This window comes from Daldinia caldariorum, assembly GCF_022478825.1.
Source record: "Daldinia caldariorum strain CBS 122874 unplaced genomic scaffold F4812scaffold_3, whole genome shotgun sequence".
Classification (NCBI taxonomy): domain Eukaryota; kingdom Fungi; phylum Ascomycota; class Sordariomycetes; order Xylariales; family Hypoxylaceae; genus Daldinia; species Daldinia caldariorum.
This window is the reverse complement of record NW_025953039.1, coordinates 1,675,544-1,701,726: the sequence shown is the minus strand read 5'-3', so window position 1 is coordinate 1,701,726 and position 26,183 is coordinate 1,675,544. Positions and strand designations below refer to the sequence as shown.

Below are 26,183 nucleotides of genomic sequence, written 5' to 3'. Positions count from 1 at the left end.
TAGATATGCACGTACGTACGAAACTCTCTTTTATCCAAATTTCTACCTTCTAACCTCTAAAATTACCATTTTACCATCTTTAGCTCACTTTAGCTCACTTTAGCTCAGCTCCGTTTATAAAAGTCATGTTGCCGATTCCAACTCGCCATACTACTAGCAAGGCTTGTGTATTGGTCCGTACCTAACCTATAAGCTTTAGTTATGAGATCCATCCCGAGATCTCAACTAATAGCAATTTGCTATGCAAGGCAATTAACTAGATTTTTTCATGGGACACATCGATTAGCCCTACCGTCGATCCGCTGCGGCGCATCCAGAATATCTAGTCGATCATCCCAATTGCAGCAAAGCCAATTCCTGCGTGGCTTTTTTAGTTCCCCAAAACAACGACGAAGGGAGACCGAAGCTGGTAAAGGTCCCCTTATAGTTGTACCCGTGACTCTACTCCTTCTCACCGGTTTACTCATATACTCGCTTTATCCAGACCAAAAGTTTCGCCAGGCTCGCCTTGCCGAACAGGCCAAGAAGGTTCCCAAGGATGTCCAAGATGGTTCACAACAACATCAGACAGAGGAGGCTGCTTGGTCATCCTTTACCCGCCGGCTCGAAGACTTTGTAAATGTCACCGATATTGAATGGTCTTCACTATCTGATCGCATCGTCGACATGATCCTTCCTGATTGGTCCAAGGCTATACCTGTGCAGATCCGTAAGCTCCAGCGTGAGCTTTCCATGGCAGACGGGTCGCTGGCTAAGGAGATATGGAAGGAGGCTCATGACCCCTTCATTCACCCCGAAATTCAATACTCTGCCAAGGTGCGCGTCTCGGACGAGCTTTGCGATGAAGAAAAAGAGTACTTAGCTCGTCGCAAGAAAATCGCCACGGCGGCGTTAGCCAAGTATCTTGGACTAGACGAGAAGGATATTAATCCCGACGACGTTCCTACCATAGCCATGTGTGGTTCTGGCGGCGGCTTGCGGGCACTAGTCGCATGCACGGGTTCTCTCCTCGCTACTCAAGAAGATGGGCTATTCGACTGCGTAACGTATACTTCAGGCGTCAGTGGATCATGCTGGATGCAGGCTCTCTACCATTCGTCTTTGACGAACTGTCGGTTCGATCGCATCGTTGACCACTTGAAAGCAAGATTAGGAGTTCATATCGCGTACCCTCCGGCTGCATTTTCATCTGTGACATCGTCTCCAACTAACAAGCTCCTTCTAAGCAGTTTAGTCGAAAAGCTGAAAGGGGATCCCAAGGGAGCTTTTGGCCTCGTTGACGTGTATGGGATTTTATTAGCAGCAAGGCTTCTAGTGCCGAAAGGCGAGCTCGGCGTTAATGAGCGAGACTTTAAACTCTCTAACCAAAGAGAATACATCAAGTACGGACAAAATCCCATGCCAATCTATACTGCCGTCCGCCACGAGATTCCGAGTATAGCCAACACCAACCAAGGGTCTAAAAGTGGCACCGCCAATACGGAACAAGCAAAGGAGATAGCGAAGCAGGAGGCATGGTTTCAATGGTTCGAGCTAACCCCTTACGAATTCTTTTGTGAAGAGTTCAACGCCGGAATACCAACTTGGGCTCTCGGTCGACGGTTTAATAACGGGGAGGATGTTCCCCCGGAGGGTGATTACTATCACTTACCGGAGCTCCGTATGCCCATTATGATGGGTATCTTCGGTAGCGCTTTTTGCGCTACTCTCAGCCACTATTATCGTGAAATCCGACCACTCGTTAGAAAGTTGACCGGGTTTTCTACACTTGACGGCATGATCTATGGTTATAATGAAGACTTGGAAAAGGTTCATCCGATCGATCCAGCACAAATACCTAATTTTACTTACAATATGGAAGGAAAGCTACGATTCACGACACCGACAACAATATACAATAATGAATACATACAGTTGATGGACGCTGGCATGTCGAATAACTTGCCCATTTACCCCCTACTCCGACCTGGTCGAGATGTCGACATTATTGTTGCATTTGACGCCTCCGCGGATGTTAAGACGGACAACTGGCTGTCAGTAGCAGACGGGTACGCGCGCCAACGTGGCATCCAGGGCTGGCCCATTGGCGCTGGATGGCCGAGGGAAACAGACTCGACGCAGAAAATCGAACAGCAGCTGGACGCCGCCCAAGCAGGCTCGCCAGTGGATGCAGAAAGCAAGGTTCGAGAGGCGCAGCAAGACCAGGCTCAAAGCCACAATTCGGCCAAGTATCAACCCGAAGAACCAAGCGCCAAGGCGAAGCACGACGTATCCCATCCTGAAGATTCGGACTTGGGTTATTGTACGGTGTGGGTAGGCACAACCGAGGAGCGATCGTCGAAGCCGCCCCCGCCTATAGCAAAGGCGCTCACGGACGACGCGCTGTCGTGGCAGCTGATGGAGCCTAAAGCTGGTATTACCGTGGTGTATTTGCCATTCTTGGCAAACCCGAAGGTGGGAGGCGTCAATCCGGCTGAGAGCGACTACATGAGCACTTGGAACTTCGTCTACACGCCGGAGCAAGTCGATAAGGTGGTGGCGCTCGCACGCGCCAACTTCGACGAGGGCAAGGACCGTATCCGCCGTTGCGTGCGCGCTGTTTACGAGCGCAAGAAAAAGCTACGCGAAGAAGGCGAGGCGGCCGCTAAGAAGGAGGCGTATAGGCGATTGATGCGCTTGGGCATCGCAGATAGGCTGGGAGAAGGCGATCATTTCAGTTAGCTATGTCGCTGCTTGAAATTGATCTAATAATAATCAGCAGAAATATATCCCCGTTGCCTCCATGTACATAAGATTAGAACCCCCCACCCCAACCTACGAATTAGATAGGAGACACATTTCAACGGATCAGGGATTTGGAAAATAAAGAAGGGATTTTTTTGATACCCTTAAATCAAGGTCATGCAAAGTATGTAGATATTTACACTCGGCCGAAGAGTGGTTATGGGTGCTGTCTTCGTATGTTCTACATGGGCCATCTATGCTCGCGGCTTCTGAATATAGTACAATGATACACACATATGTGTGTATGCCGCCCCTCCCCCTTTCGAATCCCACCCTCATGAGTTCCGTAGCAGCTAGGTTAGGTACCTGGTATCATCATCCCATTTTTGTATACTTTTCTTTTTTCTTTTCTTTTTTTCCCCCGCGTTATGATTTTCCCCTCCGGTACCATTTATCCAGTAACGATTTTTGAAATTATCTCTCCGTGAACGGATAATCCGGTACGCAAACTTTCTTGGCGCGTAGAGGAAAAGAAGAAAAAAATCTTCTTTTTTTTTTTTTTTTACGATATGATCTCACCGATATCGACGTACGCCGGCTTATACGGGGGGGCATTTTCCGTAAAGGCGTCGCTCGGCACCGCCGTGTCGACCGGGCTATATAGATACCACGCTTTCAGCGCATTGATGGCGGCTGCTACTCTCGCGTCGTTGAGGCTGCTGGCTGCGCCCTCGCCTAGCAGGTCTCGCCCGCTGTAGATGCCCACCACGAACACGGGCGTCCTACTTAGTCGACCCGTCTCGCTCAGCAGCCTGGCGACGGGGGGGTCGAAGTCTTCTCGCCCGCACAGCCTGACAAGCTCTCTCGCCGGCGTCTTGAATTCGAACATGCCGGAGAGGTCGAGCGTCCGCGAAAGGACGTGCGCCTTGACGAAGGTCTTGGTGACTTCCCGCCCGCAGTGCAGATAGACGGCGCCCACGACGGCGCGCACGAAGTTCGCGTGCGCATTCCCCACCGGGTCATCCACGACCGGATCTTTTGTGTTTCTCGCCGCGCTGACCTCGGGCGAGGCTTCCTCCGCATTCTGCTGCTGCTCCTGCCTTTGCTTCGTTACCATCTCGCCGAATGCGTCGTCGTACACGACCGAACTGCTGAGACCCCGGCGCCACTTGTACTTCTGGATCTCCTTGGACTCGGCACGCACGTAGCCCCACTTGCTCATCATGACGGTCGGCTTGTCCTGCGAAAACTGTAGCAATCCGGGATCGACCTCCTCGCCGGGCGCGGCGGCCGCTTCTACACCCCAGGCGCGGGCAATCTGGTGCAGGGCTGGGACGCCGGAGTAACCCTTCATGGCGGAGAAGAGAATGGCCATGGGCAAGCGGGGGTACCGGGTGATGAGGAATTCCGAGGTGTGGTACTGAAGGATGGATGCGCCCACAAATGCAAGGTTCGCATTGTTGAAGCGGGGGTCTGCGTCGGCGGAGGGGTCTATGAGGGCGCGAGCGAGAGTCTGTAAAGGGATTTTAGAAGAGAGCGAGAGTCGCGCATGTAGAGCGGCAAGCTTCGCGGAATATAGAGCTCGGTCCGGAGGCGGGGATGGCAGCGGCGCTATATGATCCTCTCCCGGCGGCAGTATGGGGATCTCTTCACTATCGTCCGGTTCCTCGAGAACGGCCTCGGAGGACGTCGTCTGCCATCTCCTTTGGCAGCATAGAGGAGGGGCTTGTAATCTCGAGATGTGGGCGGCTCGACATATCCTCGTCGAACTGGGTGGTGGCCTCGCAGGCGTCGTAGAGAGTAATTGACTCGATAACCTGTGCAACCTTATTCTCTTCATTTTGGATAGCCCAGATCACCTCCTGCCAACGCACTGGGCGGGTTGAGAACACGACACGGTTGGCGGAGAATAAGACAATTGGCTATTAAGCGGTCTCGTGTCTGTCTGCTAAAGAAAAAGTTTCTGTGTGAAATTGAAGCTACTGGGGGCCGATTAACAAGGGAACCAATGAATAGGATCCATGCACGTGCCACCCCGCTAATGCCCGACACTTGAACCTTAGATAATCGGTTTAATAATTACCCCTCCCGAGCACCAATCGGGCACATCCATATCGATTACCTAAGGTAGGTATCCAAGTTTAGGTAATGCACTTACTACTACCTCTTAACCTTAGGTACCTAGGTAGGTACCTAGGTATTCGATTTGCAGGCGGTACCTCAATTTACTATTTAACCCGCAACCTTCGCAAACACCCCAATCCCAATTTATCCCACCTAGGTACCTATTGACCGCATACAACATACAATTTGTTCGTCGCATATTCGAACAAGATGGTAAGTGCTCCTCCGAATTGTCGTTTACCTAACTTAACTATGCGTTACTAATACCTAGCAGGGTGGCGGTCCTAAAATTCCGTAAGCTATAGCTATACCTAACCTACCTTCCTACCTACCGCATGATCCTCGCCAGACTAAATCTGACCTTCCCACAAGCTACCCCAAGCACGTATGGTCGCCGGCCGGTGGTTGGTACACGCAGCCGAGCAACTGGAAGGCGAACACGGCGGTGTTCATGGGCGTGATCCTCGGCATCACGGCCCTGACGTGGAAGCTCAGCGCCGATCGAGAGGTCCGATATAAGATGCCAGAGCCGGGTCGATTCTACCCCAGTCGATAGTACGTCTACCTAAATTCCATGTCCCAGAGAGGGCGATCGGGTGGAGTGTTATTGTTATTGTTATTATTGTTGTTGGCGGTGTTGTTGCGATGCTAATTCGGTTTTCTTATTTATAGCTGGAGCAAGCAGGTCAGGGAGTACGAGGCGGCGCAGAAAGCAAAGAAAACCGAAGAGGAATCATAAAGCCGACGTTTTTTGTTGTTGGGGTGTATATATACCATATTCTAAAGACGGGCAATACAAGGTATTGGGTTACATGGAAGTGGGTATAAGTGACGCTTCACAGTTGATGCATGCAATTCCTCGAATCATACTGGCGACTACCGACGTTTCTTTGGGAAAGGATGTTTCTCTCTGGGTTGTCCTTGTCCTGAGTACCCTTCCATTCGATTCATTTCCTGAGATCTTTCGATTTAATCCGGTAATGTGCATGTTCTGGCATAGCCCTACGTCTGCCGCCAGTACCAACCAACCTGGTATCTCCGAGTGTTGTATTTTATTTACATTATACATATCCATTTTCACCACCTCGGCAGGATAGCAAGATCAACTAAGCAATTAGGCGACGAGTCTAAAGTTAATAAGGGGCATCGAATGGAAAGTCATTAAGCTACCCATATGTAAGCACCTTTCATCAAGCTCGCCGTAGTAGTGACATGCACACTCAAATATAATTGGAAGCTTCCATTGAGTCAACAAACAATATCCTTGATAACAAAGTTCAAATATTTCTTGGGTTCGTAGAATATATGTAAATGAAAATGTGGCACTTTATTGATAATTAAATGTACTTCTATGATTTCAGCGCTTATTAGAGCAACGTTCATGCTTAGGTGATCGAAATTGGAAGGTTGGATTTCATATCACGCAATAAATCAGCGAGCTCTAGGGCTTTCAAGATACGCTTTAAGACAGTAACCGATATATAATCTTTTGTTCGGTATAAATAGGTAGGTACCAAATAGAACTATTTTAAGAAAAAAGTCCAAAGTTATTGGAGCTTTTATATATTATAGCTACCTGATATTATCAACTCGGAAGGCAGCTCCACTAGCTTTCGTGATTTCAGATGAAATCACTTAATATTTCTCGTAAGTTTATGAAAATAAATAGTAAGATAAACAAGTTAGGCTCCGACCCTTTCAAAGTCATACCAGTTTATGACGGTTCGAAATAAAGTCTATGGCTTATAAGCTGTTCTGTAATTAAGTTATATGGGATAACATGGTAAGTGATCTTGATCAGCAAGAGATATTAGATAGAAATTCATAAAATATTACTGATAGTCTTGTTAATATGAAAGAGACTTCACTTTAGTTTAAATAATGTAGTCTATAACATATTAATATTTTTTCTAACTGGCCAACTGTTAGTGCAGGATACACATGCTTCATGTAAGGGTTTGGAAGATAGCTATCAAACCGCTACAATACCAAAAAGTAGAAGGATGTCAACTCAAGGGCTTGACGTTGCTATCTTCCCCTATAAGGACCTTCCACACAGATGGTACCGTGACACTTTAGATCCGTACTAGGTACTATTAATGCTATAAGTGTGAAGACCGATGAAAAACCCTATTGATATTTACTTAATATGGTTTATTGCTTATGACACCAGTATTTCAAACGAGAACGCTCACCAATAAATCCTATATATTCGATCAAGACTCGGAATCGGTGTGTCCCTTGTGCTACAGTTGGTGTACATCAACTACAACAAAAGCTGATATTCCGTACATGTTTTACGTACCAGTAGAGCTCGGTAGGTTGGCTAATTGATGTTTTCCTGAATATTATTTGTAACATGGGAGTCGTTTCAACATCCACGACATAAATTAACCTGACCATGAATATTGTAGCCAGATGTCAGGTACCTAGGTAGTTAATGACAGCCCGTCGCTTCACTTCTGCGAAGCATTACTAACTTTGTCTTGTAATAGACACATTTTGTGAGTGATAGTCTACCTCTGTTAAACGTAAGGAGATCGTTTTCTGGCTTGCTAGAGGCTCTACAACATGTAGTGTTGAGAGATCAATAATATATTAAACTTACCCAGTACGAAAATGAATAGCACCAGGGATGAATAACGGATCTACACAAAGGGCTACATAGCATATAAATGTGTGTCATTAGTCGCTCCGAGAGTTGCATTGATGTGGCTGGAAAGCTACCTGACATACTATGTACATACCTAGGTACTTAGAAATGAGCGGGTCATATGTGAAGGTTAGATGACGGCTAGACAAAGTGTCTAATTGATATCTTGTGGAAGACTACCTAGTTGCGGCATGTTAAATAAATACAGTGTAACTAGTATTAATCATAGTCACGACATTTGGATCAAGTATAGTTACGTGCTTATTTCCTTCATATTAAATCGGACACGTTTACCTACCCCCAAACCCCAACCTAGTATCGTGGGGAAGCATTGAGGACGTAGGGCAAATGAAACAAGGAAGGGAGGGGAACCAAGACCGTGGTTTAGACGCCAATATCTGGTTATCATGGCAGTACTGATAATAACGTCGCTTATGCTCAACATAAGGTTGACATAAAAAAAAAAAAAGCTAGGGCCGGGGGTCAAAACGCAGTGTGTTAGTTAGCCTGCCCCTTTTATTCAACTTAGCTGGTGAAGCCGTCGTCATTTCGCGCCGGCGTCTGCTGGGGACCCTTGGCCCGCGGCTCGGGTAAGCGAAGTTGCCATGTCGTACAAAACATATTTGAATCTGAATCAACAGGCATGAGAAGACGCCTCGGCCAATAGATACGAGAGCGCATGAGACGGATAAATCTCACATAAAAAAAACCAAAAAAAAAAAAAACCCTGCCCTGACGCTTGGAGAATTTTAAAGTGGACGTTTCAGCTAGGTAATCTGATCGGCGCTTGAATCAGAAACAATAAGGCAAGATGACTTTGCCTACTATGTACTTCGGCTTTGGTGATCCACGGCACATTAAAGACACGAGCAATGCCTCGAAGATATAGGCGTCATTACATTGGATAGTTGGATGTGTACGGATTATAGATAAATCATCTGCCGATTTAGCCTTACGGTCGAAAAGTTTGATGTATGTTTCGTACGTAGACGACGATGACCGGATAAACCGCTAAGTTAGGTGTTCAGCCGCGTCGGTGTTTGTCGTCGTTTAAGATGATATCGTTGTCCACATTTATTAGTTGCCATATAAGGTTCCCGTTCTGATCGGCGGCCGCTAAACATTGATGTGACTTGACCCTCACTACCTAAGGTAAACCGTACGTACTAATAATAATGTCAAGCTAAAACAAAGTCTGTTTAGATCCCCACCATTGTTACGATGACAGCGGTCTCATTAGCAGATCGATTTGTTTAAATAAGGTGATAGGGTTCTCTGTGATGATACTACCTATATGTAATGTCAGGGAAGATGTCGACCTTCCAAGAGATCACCGAAAGGTTGTCTTAAGGTTGCTTTCCTTCAGAGACTCTGGCCGTCCTGCCGTCGCAGTTGGACATGATTATCCATGTCAGGTAATTTTAAGGTGCTTCTGGGGCTTTACCTATTTCGATTAAGATTTTGTCTGAGGTCCGTGGCTTGACAGGGATCATAGCTCAAGCATGAAGACGCCATGGTCTAAGCTTAGTACTTCGTACATAATTATGTACTTATCTTTATGTTTAAATTTTGCATCGATATCACTAGCGATAGTTTTGAAAATATGTACCACCTGCTGAACCGATATATTTATCTCAATGCATCTCCATGCATCTCAGACGTGTCTCATAGGTACATAAAAAAGTGGTAAAATGATGTAAGGCGTCTAGAACTACGGCACGTACCTATGAGTTGACTTCAGTCCGTAAATCCGTGTATTAAGCATGTAAGTTTGCAGTGGCAGAGTGGGTCGTAACCTTGATCGCGGGTTGATAGAACTGATTGAGTTAAGCTCCATTGGACGAAATCCATGCCAAGAACCCCGTGGATGGTAAAGCGTACCTGATATCGACTTGGGGGTCAATAGCAGGTTTTGTTGCTGTACAAGCTGCATCTATATTTGCTTGGTTTGTCCGCGGTAGTTAGAGTTATCTAAAAGTACAGATACGGCATTATGCAAGGATATATGTGTACCTAACCCAACTAGGGCAGGAAACAACAGGACAGGGCAGGACCCGGCAGGTAGGGGTGGCAGGTACAATTCATCCACGGTCAAGGAGCATCGCATCAAGCAAAGCAACAACGACCACAGCCCAGAAAGCGCAGAAAGCAGCTTTGGGGCACAATTTCTCTGTTCACGTTTCTCTCTCCCCTTCTTGCCGACAATTCAGTCAGTCGTATGCCTAAACTTCGACTTCTTTCCATCCGATCTCATACTCAATTCTGTTCCCTCAATTCGGATCTACGGTTTCACGGCGTACCGCGGTGGCCTATTTTTTTTTCCTTGTTTCCTTGTTATCCTTCTTTAATTCCTGTTCAATCATTCGTTTATTTTTTTTTCTACCGAAGGCCCAGCCATCTCAAATTCCACCTGGGGTTTTTTTTTAAAGCCTCCGCAATAGTGTCCTAGCCGATGTTGTGCATCGTAAGGCAACCGCAGCATGTCAAGCGCGACCTGAAATTTTAATCACTATACGGTTTCCGGCTCCGGTTTGTTCTCTCCATCCAGTCTCGCTTTCTCCAATCCAACTATAGACATTCGTTCGTCACCACGGAAACACCAACGCACCCGATCCTATCGGCATAACAAATTACTTCCAACAAGAATTTGACGACAAAAAATCACCATTCCCTCATAATTCCCCTCAGAGAGCAATCGATTCTAATAACTATTCACCTGAATTTTTGGTTACGGTTACCACTATTACTGCGACCACCCTCAGGACATAATTTACTCACCGATTAAAAAAAAAAAAGAAACAAAAAACAGATTACTTTTCCTATCAGCATCTCACGCTCTACCGCTCGTTAGCGCCAAGCCACCTCAAAAAGCTTCCGAGACATCATAAACCTCATCAGCAAACAGCCTCGAACAAGTTAGTCTACGTAGCATGTGGTATTGAGAAATGATAGGATCAGAGCATCATGCATTCATAGCGCCAATGATCGCTACTGTCGACAATTCCAGGAGGATCGACCACATATCGCTCGATTCAACTTCCTCAAAGCAGAGCGAATGCGACATGGCGACGTCGCAGACCCGATTAGGAGGACGTGGAAGAACCACTGGCGGGGCGGGATGGACGATGGTCAAGGCAGCTCTTTTCTCGGTCCTCTTTGCGGTTCCAGGTTCCATGGCGCAAGACCAATGCATTTCATTATCGGGTTCAACTACCTGCGGAGCTTTTCAGCCTGCTTCAATTTCCACTACGAATGATGACCTACGGAAAAGATTGTAAGTGTTTATTCTCGTGTGCACCACTTTGCCTATCATTCCATTCGTGCCAATTTCTAACCAACGCGCCTTCAGCCCCTTTCTTCAATATGTCTCGGATACGGCTTCCTTTGACAGGCAGTTAAGCCAGTACGTCCGCACGAGCTACGTTCAGGAACAGTAAGTAAAATTGAATCTGCATCATGGCCCGAACTTACACTATTTGCAGATATCAGAATCTTCTAGGATGCGGCGACATAGATCTTGTCAACACTACTAATTTATATGCTCGCTTCACCACTTCCAAGATCTGCAATGTTATCATTCAGAAATCCATTGAACCCTGCGGCCTGTCAGACCGGGCCTCGTTGCCCTTGTGTGCCGACTCTTGCACTGACTTCGCTGAGAGTGAGGCCTACTTGGCGGCCGACACTGACCTTTGCCCTAGCACCAGCGATCGTCGCCAGGAGCAGATAAGAGCTGACTTTATCGATTGTTCCGTACCACCGCGCTCATTGACACCTGGTAGTTGTATACAAGGCATAGACAATGAGCCAGAAAACTGTGGATACGGAGACAGCACTGTTGGATTGTGCTCATACTGCGCTTCGGGCGGTATCAATTCGACTGACACTTGTTGTTACAATTCCGATATTAAGGCGAGATGTGCTAACGTGGTCTTACCCACGATCACGCCGACGATGACTTTACCAACTGCAAGTGCCTCTGCAAGTTCGACAGCCAGTCCCGCACCTAGTGTTTCGGGCAACAGCGGCCTTTCTGGTGGCGCTATAGCAGGAATTGTAATCGGATCTGTTGCTGGCCTGGCTCTCTTAGTTTTCCTCCTCCTGATGTGCCTTAGACTTGCTCGGCGGAGGCGTGGTAGCCAGAAGGGAAGTGTTTTCAACCAGCCTTCGCCTTCCAGAAAAGGACCTCAGACAGCACAGATTCCCGCAAATGTGGCAGCGCCCCCCCAGGAGTACGAAGTCCTCCCCGGAGGAAGAATAGCGCGCATGTCTGCATTAGAAGGCCATACGAGAGACCCGTCCTCGAGACGTGGAGAATCAAAACATGGGGGCTCGGTGGGCGCGGCCGCGGCGGGTGCCGCTGCTGGATATATGATGGGCAGACGAAGGGGAGATAACCACTCATCCACAGATTCATTTGGAGATAGTCCTAGGTCGGAACCTCGCGCAGCTATCTTGCGCCCACCCCCTATGAACATTCGCAGACACGGTTCGCTCTCCAGTAGTTCGGTCCTTGCCGGCGAGGATCCTCAGTCCCCAACTAGTGCCGGCGGTATGTCATCTCCTGCTGGCGTCAACAGCCAACAGTCCGAGCAATTACCGTTCTTCAAGGACTATTATTCGCAAGACGACATCCACCCTGGCGACCGAGTTGCCGTTCTATGGGCGTATCAGCCACGCGCAGCCGACGAATTTTCCTTAGAGCGTGGTGATATGTTGAAGGTGGTTGGTATCTGGGATGATGGATGGGCGACAGGCGTTCTGCTAGACGAACGAGCGGACGAGTGGGAGACGCGAAGACAGGCACAGAGGGACAGTGGTGTTTCGCACACCTCGGGTCGTGGGCGAGATGCGTCGCCTCCTGCCAGCGGAGAAATCAAGGCTTTCCCATTAGTCTGCGTCTGTCTCCCTGAGCACTGGAGGAAGACCATCGAAGGTGACGGTTCCACGGAGACCGGCTCTAGCGCTCATCACGGCGGCCAACTTACCTGAAGCCGATAACAATATATTACGCCGTTCCACTTATATTTGATAGATTGATGAAAGTTATTTGCGTTTGCATTGCTTTGGCGTTCGGGGACTTTCGACTTAGACGCAACATTCGGTCTGAGCATAAACCGATACCTAGCACCAATTCTAATTCCTGGCGTGCCCTCGATCGGTACTCGAGCAACGTCCAGGCTAATCGCCGCCTGCTTGCCACCATATTCTCGCCCTTATCCTGCATATAGACACGACTGTTTGCATTATTGCGATAGATACGCTGAATGCTTTCGATTCTATAACACGCATTGAATTCTTTTCGAATGACGCATCGCCTCGGATCAAGGACTTGACCGCGGGACTTCTGCTGGTGGTGTATACCAGTTTGTCCTTGGGATTTTTGACATGAAGAGACGCGATTCTACTAATATGACGACCACATGCATTTGAGCCCTCCCCATTCTATTCGATTGTTCATTCTATATACCCGGTGTGTTAGCAAAGGTGTTTGGGGAGGATGTTATCGGGGAGGGCCATTGTTATGCAACTACTTTTAAAGGAGAGCCGTGCAAGACTGGACCGGACTGGACTTGAGCTGGACAATGCATATGATGCTACCTATATGGCTATTAAACGAGCAAGCAGATGAGGGGAGGAAATTCTGATAATATTTTCAGTGGTATGGTACGAAGAGCCTTAGCCTAGATACCTGGGGTAATGATGTTACTGAGGTTCGTCTTAGTCAATATCGTAAGCCGACCATCTTGATTATGGAATATGGAGCCCTTTCCCGACTACGAGTTCCTATGTGTATTAATTAGTGCTTATGTGAATGATGGTAATTGTATAGAAGTATGAATTTTTGTTGCAGGTAATAAGGCAAGGCGGATGACATGCGAGGTAGGTTTGGTAAGGACCGTAAGGTACCTAAGGTACCTAAGGTTACCTAGGTACAGGTATCTGGTACTGTGAAATAGGTAATGCAAGGTACCTACTACTATATTTAGGCCATGCGTCGGGCAAGTTAGGGCCCACCTTAAGCTCCCTTAAAGTGCCCAGGTGATTTACGTATTATGGAACTTATCCGCTCCCACTTCCAACCATTGCCGTCATCAAAAGATCACACAGCTTCAGTAGCTTTCGCGTGAGCAGTTGACGTGCTTTTTACATCCCTCGACGGGATTATTAACAACATCCTTAATAGGATAGCCAATACTATGCGCATTGCAATTTTGTTTTTACGTTAGAGAAGATATCGAATCGGTTAACATTGCCATTAACATCGACAAACCGTTGTGGAAAACCCTCGAAGATGGTTAACTCGTTTCGTCTTACAAACTTGGCTACCTGGTAGCACTATCACATGTTTGCGTGATGGGTAACAGCTACTCCCTCGCCACGCCCTACGCTGGCTCTGCCGGCATCGATATACCAGAGCTAGCCGACCTGGTGCACGAAAGGTCGATCGGCAGTGCCCGGTTTATGAAGAGCATCCGTGCTCGCCATAACGACGGTGTAGTTTTAGCCAAAGTCACAGTGAAGCCTTATACCCCGCTATCTCTACGGGATTATGGCGACAAGATATTGCGTTAGTCATGACTACTCCTCATATCGTATATCGCACCACTCGCAATACCGTTTAAGCTAACTAGATCCCAAGAGGAGAGAGATAAACTAAGAGATGTCCCCAATGCCCTCGGCTTCGAACGTGCCTTTGAAACCGAAGGAAACGCCTACCTCGTACGACAGTATATATATAGCTCCCTATACGACCGCATGTCAACGCGACCCTTCCTCGAAGATATAGAAAAGAAATGGCTTGCATTCCAGCTGCTATGCGCACTGCGAGATTGCCACAGTCGTGACATATATCATGGCGATCTAAAAACAGAGAATATTATGGTGACATCTTGGAACTGGCTTTACCTGACGGATTTCACTGGTTCCTTTAAACCTACGATGCTCCCCGATGACAACCCGATGTTTTACTCCTACTTCTTCGACCTGTCTGGCCGGCGCACGTGTTACATCGCACCAGAGAGGTTTATCGAGCATATCGAAAACCCCCAAGCGCAACCCCAGGACCATAAGCTTACCTGGTCTATGGACATATTCAGCGCAGGCTGCGTTATCGCCGAACTATTCCTCGAGACCTCTATATTTAGCCTTAGCCAAATGTTCAAGTATCGCCGTGGCGAGTACGACCCGGTGATTTCGCATCTTAGTAGGATACCTGATCAGGGCTTGAGGGAGATGCTCTCTAGTATGATCCAGCTTGACCCCGAGAAGCGATACTCCGCAGAGCAATACCTGGATTTCTATAAATCAAAGGTCTTCCCAGAGTACTTCTATAACTTCCTTCATCAGTATATGGAACTTATTACCGACCCGGGTTCAGGCAAGGCTCGGGTTTCAGGGTCCGTGAAGAATTTTGGTGAGGCCGATGATCGGATAGACCGAGTCTTCTACGACTTTGATAAAATATCATATTTCCTAGGCTATCGGGACGACAAGGAGCCGTCCCAACTTACTCACTTTACACCTCGCCTCGGCTTAGGTCTTTTTCCTGTACGATTAAACATACCCAATAATGAACATTCTACGTCAGCTGGAAAGCAACCTCCTACTGACGATGGGACTTTAATATTCCTTACCCTCGTCGCCGCCTCGCTTAGGAATACAGCTCGAGCAGCTTCAAAGATCAGAGCTTGTGACATACTGCTAGCTTTCTCCGAGAGACTATCCGATGAAGCTAAGCTCGACAGGGTTCTACCATATCTCATGACGCTGTTGAATGATGACGTTGATCTGGTTGCTATCGCAGCTCTCAGATCTGTTACTCAACTTCTGGCTCTTGTAACAGTGGTCACGCCGGTTAATGCCCATGTATTCCCCGAGTACATTATGCCCAGGATGCAGGTATTTCTATCAGGTGCCTCCAGGCAACCTATTATGGGAAAGGAACGTCGGGAGCCGAGCGCCTTAGTGCGAGCCACATACGCATCCTGTTTAGGTAGTCTTGCGACGACTGCTTCGAAATTCTTAGAGTTGACGGCCATCTTGAGAGCAGAGGGATCGATCAGTACCGCTGACCCAGAGATCGAAGCTGGCAGCGACCCCGATGCTGCATTCGATGGACTCTTCGATAACGCCCAAAGCGAACTCGTCGAACTATTCGAAGCGCATGCTAAAGCTTTAGTTGAAGATTCGGATGCTTCCGTGCGTCGAGCGTTTCTCAGTTCTGTCCCGGAGCTTTGCATGTTCTTCGGTAGTGCAGAGTCCAACGATATTATCCTCACGCACCTGAATACGTACCTTAACGATAGAGACTGGATGCTGAAGTGTGCTTTCTTCGACACGATAGTGGGCATTGCTGCATTTCTAGGTAGCACCAGCTTGGAGGAATTTAGTCTTCCTCTGATGATACAAGCGGTAACCGATCCGGAAGAGCATGTGGTACAGGCGGCCTTACACTCTTTGGCCGAGCTAGCAAGTTTAGGTCTCCTATCCAAAGCGAAGACGTGGGAGCTTATAGATGTAGTTGGCCGCTTCACGATGCATCCGAATCTATGGATACGAGAATCTGCTGCGGAGTACATTTCCAGCGCTGCAAAGCTGCTATCTCCCGCGGATCTTAGATGCATTGTCCTGCCTCTAATTAGACCATTCCTCAAGCCGGGAATAATTCCTGACTTTTCTGAGCTTGATTTGCTAGATTCTCTGAAGAAACCATTATCACGGACAGTCTTCGACTTGGCGCTATCATGGGCGCAAAAGACTGATAAAGGACTGTTCTGGAAAGCTGTCAAACAGCAAAAGCAGTCTACATTTACTATTGCTTCTACAGCATTGGCAATCCGTTCATCTCGGGAGACACAACCGCAAGCACTTAACAAAGTTCAACGGAATGAAGAGGATGAGCAATGGCTTACCCGACTGCGGAACATGGGAATGACGACGGAAGATGAATTCAAGCTGCTTGTTCTGAGGGAATTCATATGGCGCTTGAGTCAAATGAGGAACCGCGATTTGCTCTCGCAAGACAACATTACTACGTCCTTGAACAATATCATCCCTCTGAGGAGTTTAAATGTCAAATTGCAGACGATCATGTTTGACGAGGTTTCCCCTGAAGATGAGCCAACGTGGCAACGGCAACGAATGCCAAGCTCGGATAAAGGGCCTTATACCATTAGCGATGCTCTGATGGATGCATCAATGACGATAGACGAGCCTGTTGGGAAGCGGCGCCGTGCTGCTATGAATAATCACCGCTCACGTTTGAGCAGCCACGGAGGAGCAATGTCACCAAGGACGAAAGATGGCCGCGCATTATCGCCAATGGAGTCTCGGGCGTCTTCCCCAGTCAACGGCATGGGTATTAATGAATCACGCCGTGCTTCTTCCACAGCACGTGGGCCGACTTCTCAGGACGATGATGCCTCTATTTCAGATTCCCCATACTCGACTAGAAGAGCCATTCGACACCAGGCAAGCGCTCTGGATCTTCTAAATCGGAAAGACAGCGGTAGATCGATCGCAGAGACAGGAACGACTGAGGCGAATGCATTTGGCCAAGTCGAGGGCCCTTTCTCACAAAACCCGCCGCCACAAATAATGATTCCCAGCACCGCTGCAGACAATGGGATGCCGAGAGCTCGATCCCGTGCTTCACATACATACGAGGGCAATGACCCTAATATATTAAAAATGCTTAATAATATGTACGTCGATAATTACCCGCACGACATAGCCCAATTTGGACCGCTCGTTTCACCAATCACCAGGAGGAAAGTAAGTAAAGCGGCGGGACAAAGCGGCGAGGAAGCATGGAAACCGAATGGTAGTCTCGTTGCCACCTTCTCGGAACATACTGGGGCGATCAACCGTGTTCTTCCATCTCCAGATCACCTGTTTTTTATAACAGGTAGTGACGATGGTAGTATTAAGGTGTGGGATTCCTCTAGGCTGGAGCGTAACGTCACACATCGTTCGCGCCAAACGCATAGACACGCTCCGGGTGCGAAGGTTACTTCCCTCTGCTTCATTGAGAACACACATACGTTTGTCAGTTGCGCCAGTGATGGTAGCGTTCATATCGTCAAGGTAGACACAGCTATGACCAGCGGATCTATTAAGTACATCCGATTGCGACTACTTCGTGAGTACCAGCTTCCAGCAGATGAGTATGCTGTCTGGTGCGAGCACTTCAAACAGGAGCTGAATTCCGTGCTGGTACTTGCGACCAACCGATCTCGGGTCTTGGGTATTGATCTTCGTACGATGTCACTTTTGTACGTACTCGAAAACCCGGTACATCACGGTGCTCCCACTTGTTTCTGTGTGGATCGGAAGCGTAACTGGCTGCTTCTCGGCACCTCGCACGGAGTCCTGGATTTGTGGGACCTACGATTCAAGATGAGGCTAAAAGGTTGGGGTTTGCCAGGTAAATCGGCCATCTACCGCCTCTGCCTCCATCCAGCCAAAGGTCGCGGGAAGTGGGTGTGCGTAGCAGGCGGTACTGGTCTTGGCGAGGTCACTGTCTGGGACCTGGAAAAGACACAGTGCAGGGAAATTTATCGGGTAGGAGGATCCAAAGACGGACCGAAAGATTACAAACCATGGGACGTCGACGAGGACAAACCCGAAGGCATGCTCGACCGTTTTGCGACGAATATCGAGCCTACCGCTAGTGGCAGTGGGGATCGCGGCGTCCGAGCTATGGTTGTCGGCTCAGGTGCTATGGAAGACCAACGTGAAGTGCGGTACGGATATATCATAACAGGGGGGTCAGACAAGAAACTACGTTTCTGGGACCTAATGCGCATCGAGAACTCGTGCATATTCAGCGGACTCCATAGTGAAGATGCTAAACCAGTTTTCGCGGTAGTCAGCACGCCGAACCAGCCTGGCCTTACTCTTAACGTAGAAAGACTACATAAAAGAGGTAATACAACGGGCGCAGAACAGAAGGGTGGCAAGAGCAATAAGGCGACAAGCAGCAGAGAGAAACCACCAAGACACACGGTTATCTCGGCGGAGCAGGGTCAACTGCTCAGAAGTCATTTAGATTCGATCTTGGACGTGGCAGTATTGGAATTGCCTTATACGATGGCTGTTAGCGTAGACAGGTCAGGGGTCATTTTTGTATTCCAGTAAAAAAAAAAAAAGGTAGATGTTGTTTGTTACAGGCTGGCGTTCTAGGGGCTACGTTCTAGGGACGGCTTCGATTGAAACAGAACAACCTATATGTACCTAAGGTACTTACCAACTTAGGTGCCCAAGGTTGATTGAATCACGAAGGATAGGAGGGAGAGTAATCACGACATGAAATGCTCTGGAAAGGATAAGCCTTATGTGTACTTTGTTTTTCCAGCTTAGCAATATATAGTGCGCATGTCTGTCTCTAGGACTTATCCTAGGCACCTATAATAAATCTTTGACCAATCATATACTTCGTAGACACAATTATATTACTGGAGGTCACCGCAAGCGCCGACTTACATCCTTAAGTTTTAAGTTAAGTTGCAAGTGGTCAATGCTTCTGACTCTTACTATGGTAAGCCGCCGCCTGCCGAGCCACACCTTGCCACATTACCCGGCCTCTAGCCATAGTCCTACGATGTTTTTGATTGGATATAGTTATCTTAAGACCCCTTGCAACTTTTACACGTTTAGTGGCTTTTAAAGCGTATTGCAGATGGCTGGGAAGGTACGTACCTAGTGGCGCTGTGGCTCAAACCTACATTAGCGCTACGTTAGCTGCACACTAGCCACATCACCTTTCGGCCAACCAGAGCAAAGCACGCCTCCCCCTCCCATAGGTACATATGTACATATTCTTTTCGCCCCCCAGCCACTTAGTACCCCCTCCAGCCACAACCTAGCCACAACACATTTGGACCAATCAGAGCAAAGCACCTCTCCCCCCCCTACCTTTTTTTTTATTTTATTTTTTTTCCGACACATATCCTTAAGTTAAAACTTAAGGCATAACCTATCGGGAACTAATGCAAGATACCTATGGTTACACTACCGATAGGAAAAAAACTGCGGGGGACGGGAAGATAAATTAGAAGTATGACGTTACGCTCCTGCATATAAATACTACTTCGCCTGTTCCTGAAAGCAAACGGAAATTTAAATATGCAGGAAGCAGACAACCAGGGGCAGGTACCTAGGTAATTGATTGATAACATATAAAGAGGTACCTAAGGTAGTTTTTTTCTTCTTCTTCTTGGAAAATGCCACCTCCAAAAACGTTACAGGCTTTTTTGGCTACAGCTCGAGCTGCTTTAACGGCTCCTCCATCCAAAGGCCCGAAGCCGTTGCACTTCGTCGTGGGCAACGAATCAGCTGGTATGTAATTTTACTATTTGTGCCTACGGCTCTTTTTTTTTTTTTTTTTTTTTTTTTTTTTTTTTTGACATTTCTCCATGTTCGTTAGTCGTCTACCTCATATCTCTCAAGTATATCTAAATCTATTTGTATTCGCAATTTTATTACATTTCTCCCCTTCGATACCTACCTATATGTTTTGAGAAGGTACATACCTCTTAGAAGACCGACCAACATCAAATGAAATGTAACTAGATCTCGACTCACTATGCTCGGCGCTCTTCCTGGCTTACATTAGAACGCACTCTCCGCCGCATACTCTGCACATCCCGCTCTGCCACCTCCCCCGCGACGACCTCTCGCTGCGGCCGGAATTCGCCGCCGTGCTGAAATACGCCGCCGTCACGCCCGACGACCTGCTGACGCTGTCCGAGCTGCCGCCCACCGGGGCCAATGGCTTGGAGCCCGAGGACACCCACTGGCTGCTTGTCGACCACAACGTCATGACGGGCGAGCTCGGCCGGAGATTCGGGAATAGGGTTGTCGGGTGCATCGACCACCACGACGACGAGGGGAAGGTGCCGGCTGATGCCACGCCCCGCGTTATCGAAAAGTGCGGTAGCTGCATGAGCTTGATCGTGGAGCAATGCGGCGAGGCGTGGGAGGCGCTGGCGAAGCGTGAGGACGACAGCAGTAGCAGCAGCAGCGGCAATGTCAATAGTAATGGCAATGTCAATGGCAGTCAAGACGCTCTCCGGGTAAATTCGCAGCTGGCGTATCTCGCCCTCGCGCCGATCCTCGTCGACACCCTGAACCTGGGTAACAAGGACAAGACGACGGCGCACGACGAGCGGGCCGTGGAAATCGCGGAAGCCCATGTGCGGGCGGGGTCCGATGAGGGTGGTGATGGTGGCGGATACGACCGCGGGGCGTTCTTCGCCGAGGTGGAGGCCCTTAAGGAGGACGTCTCCTACATGTCGTTCCGGGACATCTTCCGCAAGGACTACAAGGAGTGGGACGTAGGGGGCGAAGGCGGCAGCGGCCTGAAGCTGGGCACGTCGTCGGCGCCGATATCGTTCGCGTCCCTGGCGCGCAAGGCGGGCGACGAGGGGAAGTTCGCCGAGGAGCTGCGGAGGTGGTGCGAAGAGAAGGACATGGACGTCATGGTGCTGCTGACGACGTCGAAGGACGGCGACGACGACGGCGGCAGCGGGGAGTTCAGACGGGAGCTGCTGGTATGGGCGAGGGGTGGGGAGCGGGTTGTGGGTGCCGTGAAGGCGTTTGTGGAGAATGGCGGGAAGGAGAAGTTGGGTTTGGACACGTGGGGAGAGGGGAAGTTAGATTTGGAGGATGACAAAGATGGCTGGAGGCGCTGCTGGACGCAGGCGAAGGTCGAGTATAGTCGGAAGCAGATCGCGCCTATGTTGAGAGAAGCGTTGAAGGGGGTTAAGAAGGGATAGAGTAGAGAGATAATGGCGTGTTAAGAAGGAGGGGGTAGAAGTCTCGAAAAAGACATGTATTAGAAAGATTAATCATTGGGGACGTATGAGTTAGCATTGGCATTTTATACCTTAGGTACCTATCTAGATTAGCTATTTTAACCATTGTGACTTCATCGTCTCTTACTTTCCTTTCCTTTTCCTCTTCGCGCCCTCTCCACCTGCACCAAACTCCCACCGCCATAATCATCAAAATCTCACGCATACACGAACAAAACTTCATTGAATCGCAGCAACGATAGCGTCGAGCCACTTGGCGAGCCGGTACCCCTGCTTCGCTATCTGCAAGTCGACGACGGGCTGCGCGGCCGTCGTGTACTTCCCGCTGAGGTCCTGTTTCTCGACGGCGCTCACGCCGCCTGCCAGCACCGTCGAGCACACGTACGCGTTGCTGTCCGTCGCCCAGCCCAGCGCCGTCGCCGTCTGCTTCGCCGCTGAGGCCACGCTGAGGCCCGAGACCCATTTGGATGCTTGTGATTTGTACGCGCCCGAGTCGATTTCTGGAGGGAATGCGCGTTAGAAAAAAAAAAAAAAAAAGGGGGGGGGGGCACGTTGGTTCGTTACGTACCCTTGATCAACTCCTGGGCCCACGACTTCGCAGACGACAGCGAGGACCCGCCGGAGATGGACTCGGGGATGTTGCTGTCCCAGACCGCGTGCAGGTTGGTGTCCTCGCCGTCGTACTGCACGTCGATGTCGTTGCCGCCGATCTCTAAGGCTTCGCAGTGTAGCGGCTGTCCTATGTCGCCCGCAAACTGTTCTGGTACGTTAATTTGGGTTTCCTTTTCCTTTTGCTCGTTCGTCGAGTTTGTCTTGAGTGTGCTCTGCTGCTAATACTACGTCTTCTTCTTCTTCGGACGTCCCCTTGGGATATTTTGCTTACGTGGATGACCATCTGCAATTTCGCTCGTTAGTACCAATCCGTCTGTGTTCTGTATAGGTACCTAAGGTAGGTAGGTATCCATTTATGCTCACCTTGGCTGCGATCTGCAGGTTAGCAGTGCTCGCCTTCTGGCCGATCAGGATCGTAGTGTAATTCTGGAGCGCGCGCACGACGCAGCCCTCGGCGCCGCAGTCGCGGTCCAGGTCGACGCCGCAGCTAGCCGGCGGGTTGTCGTTGGCGTCGATGTAGTGGAACGGCGCCGTGAACTTGCCCGCGCTCGTGTACCGGTAGCTGTCGGCCCACGCCGCCACGCTCGCCAGGTAGTCCGCCGACGTGTCGTCCAGCAAGGCCTGGAAGAAGGTCCTCGTCGACGCGCTCACGTAGTTGCTCGCGACGTAGGCGACCGCCTCGTGGCCCATGGCGCCCCAGGCCAGGGCGCCGGGGAGCGCTGCCGCCGCGGATAGGAGAGCGAAAGATGCGATGCGCGCCATGGTTGGTGGATGTTTCCTTCTTGCAACTTGAGGACAATACGAAGTATGGGAATAGGAAAGGCAGCGACAAGAACTCAGGACACTGATATACGATGCGAAGATATTAGTTATATATTATCTTAGGTTAGGTACCTACGCAATTTCAACCCACGGCTTCATTTATTTACTCAACGCAGACCCAGGTATGTATATACACCGGGGTATTAAGGTAGGCACGTGGAGCAATCATTATCAATTCGATTTGATGAAAACCATATCAAGCGAACCAATTGGTTATTTTTTTCAGGCGCTCTCTGAACCCTATCCCTATGCCCCCCAGTCTAAGACGAGATAACGGAGATATTATATACATCGAGAAAGCGGGACGCGAATCTAGCGTCGACAACCAACGGGAAGCTTATACTATGTAGAAGGTGGTTTATTCTGATCACCACTCGGCTGCGTCGTAGCTAAGGAATTGGAAATTCAGGGTAGCATCGAAGGGCCGGGATCGTGCGCAACCCTTATCTCGGGGCGCCGCAATCCAATCAACCAAGGCACGCTGAGCCAGGAACCGGTTCTCCTTGGCATTTTACTGGAGAAGGCTTTCTCCGCGATGGTGGTTGGCCCCGGCGTCACAGAGAGCTTGCCTTTTTAGTTCTAGATCCGCCGTTGTTGACCTGCCTTGATTGGCACCTCGGTGAGGGTGCGGCGCGTTGGTAGTCGGCTGAGGAAATCCGGCTTCGAAATATCTCGGGAAATAATTTCATTTTTGGCGTGGACCTTCAAGCTTTAGATAATCTTCATTGCACACTTATCATCTAGTGAGCTCTGGGAAAAGGAAAAGTTGTGAGGATTGACATACCTTATAGTTAGATCAGATAAGAGAACTATATAAAGTCACGTAGAGCAAGAGAGGTCGGAAGTTGTACATAAGTAGGTTAGGTTAGGTTATAGGTAGGTATTTAGCTGGATAGGTAATTTACATGAAAAAAAGACATTGATTTCGTTACACTGGAACGTATGCAAACCGCCTTGAATGCCTCATCTGGAGGCGAAGAGACTGGCAAATTCATATGCCAACATCAACATTGAGACCTTGCAGCTGGTCTAATGCTAGAAGAATATGCGAATATTATCCATCCTTACGCTCCTTGCCCACTGTTGAGATTTATCACATGAATGCTCCACAGGAGCCTCACGAATTCTTTTACCACCCCCCTACTTCCATGAACGCCGGGATTTTTTAGCATCTGCCCAAAGTTTTGATGAGCAGTTCTGTCGGCTATATGAATGCACTTGTGGACAGCAGTGAGGACTTTATCCCTAGGTAGCACAGGCGGATCCTCCGAGAGCATCTCCTGAAAGCACAACCTTAGCATCATCTTACAGACCAACGGCGAACCCGTCGAAGACGCCAAATTATAAGCATGGATATACATGGCTGCTGAGCGCGGGCGTAGGTGCCTCGCAGGTATGCGCCATGCGTTCTGGAAACCTTTCCAATCGCGTATGTCGGCGTATGCCTCCATGAGTCTCATGATTTGCGGCTCCTCTAATTGAGATAAATCTGCTTGCACTAAAGCATCCTCCAGTCGCTCGATAAGCTTTAAGCAATCCTGGGAGGCGGTTTTCTTATAATAGCGAGCTGTTGCTTCGATGATAGTAACAATAATGTCACTAGCAAGGACCGGCTGCCCACGTTGCTGGACCGTTTTCAAGAGATTCAGGGCAAGTCGGGTCCGCTCGTTTAATCCGTTGATATCTGAGCTATAAATGCATGCCAAGAGCTGTAAGCATTGCTGTCGTGTGAAAGGGATGCCATAGAGACACATCTCTTCAACTAACTGCTGCGCGTTAGTAGGCAACCCAGTAAAATCAGCCATGCGAAGCTCGCAGGCCTTTGCGTGAACTGCAAGACGAAATCCCCAAGTTTGAGATGGACGGAGACTTTGACACGCAAGCTGAGATAGCGTAAGAAAAGAGTTCGAAAAGCTTGTCTTATACTCCGAAGTAGAAACGACAGATGGATTGTCAAGGCCGGCTTCTAATAGGGATAGAATCCGGTTTTTCTGATGGAAATCAAACTTGAGACTCTGCTCAAGAGCATCTTTCGATGTGATATGCAATAACGGATTTTCCATTGGCGTCTTATTATGGGCCGTTTGTACTGTCGAATAAAACCGTGCCTGTTCAAAAGGTGTTCTCCTCGATGTATCGTTGAAGTGGCTGTTTCCAGAAGTTGTATGGCGGCGCGAACTCGCTAGGATAGCCTTCTCTAGAGGATGGAGATCTTCCATGTTTTCCACCTCTGGCTTTGGCCGCCTAGTCTGCGGCTTTACGGGCCTCTTCGTCGATTCTACCGGCTTATGCTCAGACTCGACGATGGTGCCGACTGATCGGCTGAGACTTCTCTTCCACAAAGATTCAAGATCCATCTCGACTCTCCGGGATTCTGTCATGATCTGAACGACAATCGTGGACCCATTTTGAGCAGCACCGAAACCAGCAACACGCCCATCGCCCGCAAAAACGGCAGACTCTTCCTTGCCGTAACCAATGGTACCTAAATTAACACATATCCATCCGGTTTTAATTCCGTCATCAGTATCCTCAACACCTCCTAGGAGTTTCGCCCGCTTAGCCTTCCGGCGCAGCTTTGTCTTGCGCTCGTTTGGCCCAAGCAAGCCGTCAGCGTTAGCCCAAATATGATGCTTGGCTCGTAGCCATCGTAACAACCGTCCAGAAGACACGTTGAGATGGCGCTCGCTTCGCGCGGTGCCGAACAGCATGAAGAGGTTCGGACCTAGGGCTGCTGGAGGATCTAGCTCCCTAAGATCTAACAGCGAAAGATCATCAAGGCCCAACTCCTCAGAGGCGTATTTTAATAATGAGCCGATAATTTCTGGAGAGTCCGAAGGAACCTCTGGTAACGGTGGGGGCTCAATGGTAGCTATTTGTCTTGGGGGCTCAACTTGAAGATACCAAGGAGTAGCGGTTAGACTTGTGTCTCCTGTGGTAGTTTCGTGAGTCTGATCATGCTGATCATGCTGATCATGCCGGTCATGCCGGTCATCGAGGATATCATCCTTTTCATGACTTGTTTCAGTCGATGCCGTGCTACTTGAGGACTCATTTTGAGACGGTAGAGATGAGAACGACCGGATTGGTATCCTAGAGACCAGTCGCTGTCGATACTGAAAAGGATTAGGTCTTATGGTGGGTAAGGTGTTCGTAGAACAAACAAATAACTTCAGAGCAGCCAGACGGCATTGAGAGCAAGCTACTGTAGTTACTGCATGTCGAGTAACCATCTTCTTATTTTTTATGATTATTTTTTTTTCTCTCTCTTTTCTTTTTTCTTCTTCTCTCTCTCTTACTTTTGATTGGTAATGTCTTGAATCTTGATTGATACCTACCTCCTAGGGTATTAAAGGTATGGAAGATGCCCACCGTATAAAAATCCGGAATAAAACTAAGTCCGCCTCTATATAACGTCCACTAGAGGT

The 26,183-nt window shown here is 48.8% G+C and overlaps 8 protein-coding genes across 8 annotated transcripts; 5 read left to right on the top strand and 3 right to left on the bottom strand.

Annotated features, from left to right (window-relative positions):
* The first annotated feature begins 11 nt into the window (after positions 1 to 11).
* F4812DRAFT_418724 (FabD/lysophospholipase-like protein) lies at positions 12 to 2,886 on the top strand. Its single transcript, XM_047933277.1, has one exon. The coding sequence runs from the start codon at positions 202 to 204 to the stop codon at positions 2,719 to 2,721; it is 2,520 nt and encodes an 839-aa protein (XP_047793023.1). The 5' UTR covers positions 12 to 201; the 3' UTR covers positions 2,722 to 2,886.
* On the bottom strand, positions 2,887 to 4,690 carry F4812DRAFT_418722 (ribonuclease III). The gene has a single exon (XM_047933276.1). The coding sequence runs from the start codon at positions 4,562 to 4,564 to the stop codon at positions 3,287 to 3,289; it is 1,278 nt and encodes a 425-aa protein (XP_047793022.1). The 5' UTR covers positions 4,565 to 4,690; the 3' UTR covers positions 2,887 to 3,286.
* A 609-nt stretch (positions 4,691 to 5,299) lies between these two features.
* F4812DRAFT_456718 (uncharacterized protein) lies at positions 5,300 to 5,587 on the top strand (the record flags this gene model as incomplete). Its single annotated transcript, XM_047937038.1, has 2 exons — positions 5,300 to 5,403; positions 5,521 to 5,587. 2 exons carry the CDS (start codon positions 5,300 to 5,302, stop codon positions 5,585 to 5,587), a joined length of 171 nt encoding a protein of 56 aa, XP_047793021.1.
* Positions 5,588 to 10,482: 4,895 nt separating this feature from the next.
* On the top strand, positions 10,483 to 12,493 carry F4812DRAFT_456717 (uncharacterized protein; the record flags this gene model as incomplete). Its single annotated transcript, XM_047937037.1, has 3 exons — positions 10,483 to 10,775; positions 10,851 to 10,934; positions 10,984 to 12,493. 3 exons carry the CDS (start codon positions 10,483 to 10,485, stop codon positions 12,491 to 12,493), a joined length of 1,887 nt encoding a protein of 628 aa, XP_047793020.1.
* A 1,052-nt stretch (positions 12,494 to 13,545) lies between these two features.
* F4812DRAFT_418713 (ARM repeat-containing protein) lies at positions 13,546 to 18,934 on the top strand. Its single transcript, XM_047933275.1, has 2 exons — positions 13,546 to 14,072; positions 14,145 to 18,934. The coding sequence occupies exons 1-2, from the start codon at positions 13,859 to 13,861 to the stop codon at positions 18,641 to 18,643; spliced, it is 4,713 nt and encodes a 1,570-aa protein (XP_047793019.1). The 5' UTR covers positions 13,546 to 13,858; the 3' UTR covers positions 18,644 to 18,934.
* A 546-nt stretch (positions 18,935 to 19,480) lies between these two features.
* Positions 19,481 to 21,437, top strand: F4812DRAFT_418710 (DHH phosphoesterase). The gene is made up of 2 exons (XM_047933274.1): positions 19,481 to 19,843; positions 20,078 to 21,437. The coding sequence occupies exons 1-2, from the start codon at positions 19,729 to 19,731 to the stop codon at positions 21,280 to 21,282; spliced, it is 1,320 nt and encodes a 439-aa protein (XP_047793018.1). The 5' UTR covers positions 19,481 to 19,728; the 3' UTR covers positions 21,283 to 21,437.
* On the bottom strand, positions 21,438 to 23,243 carry F4812DRAFT_418707 (nuclease S1 precursor). The gene is made up of 4 exons (XM_047933273.1): positions 22,297 to 23,243; positions 22,205 to 22,216; positions 21,890 to 22,076; positions 21,438 to 21,821 (listed from the first exon to the last, which is right to left on the bottom strand). Exons 1-4 carry the CDS (start codon positions 22,693 to 22,695, stop codon positions 21,541 to 21,543), a joined length of 879 nt encoding a protein of 292 aa, XP_047793017.1. The 5' UTR covers positions 22,696 to 23,243; the 3' UTR covers positions 21,438 to 21,540.
* Positions 23,244 to 23,497: 254 nt separating this feature from the next.
* F4812DRAFT_418706 (uncharacterized protein) lies at positions 23,498 to 26,163 on the bottom strand. The gene has a single exon (XM_047933272.1). It carries the CDS (start codon positions 25,986 to 25,988, stop codon positions 23,820 to 23,822), a length of 2,169 nt encoding a protein of 722 aa, XP_047793016.1. The 5' UTR covers positions 25,989 to 26,163; the 3' UTR covers positions 23,498 to 23,819.
* Between the last annotated feature and the right edge of the window lie 20 nt (positions 26,164 to 26,183).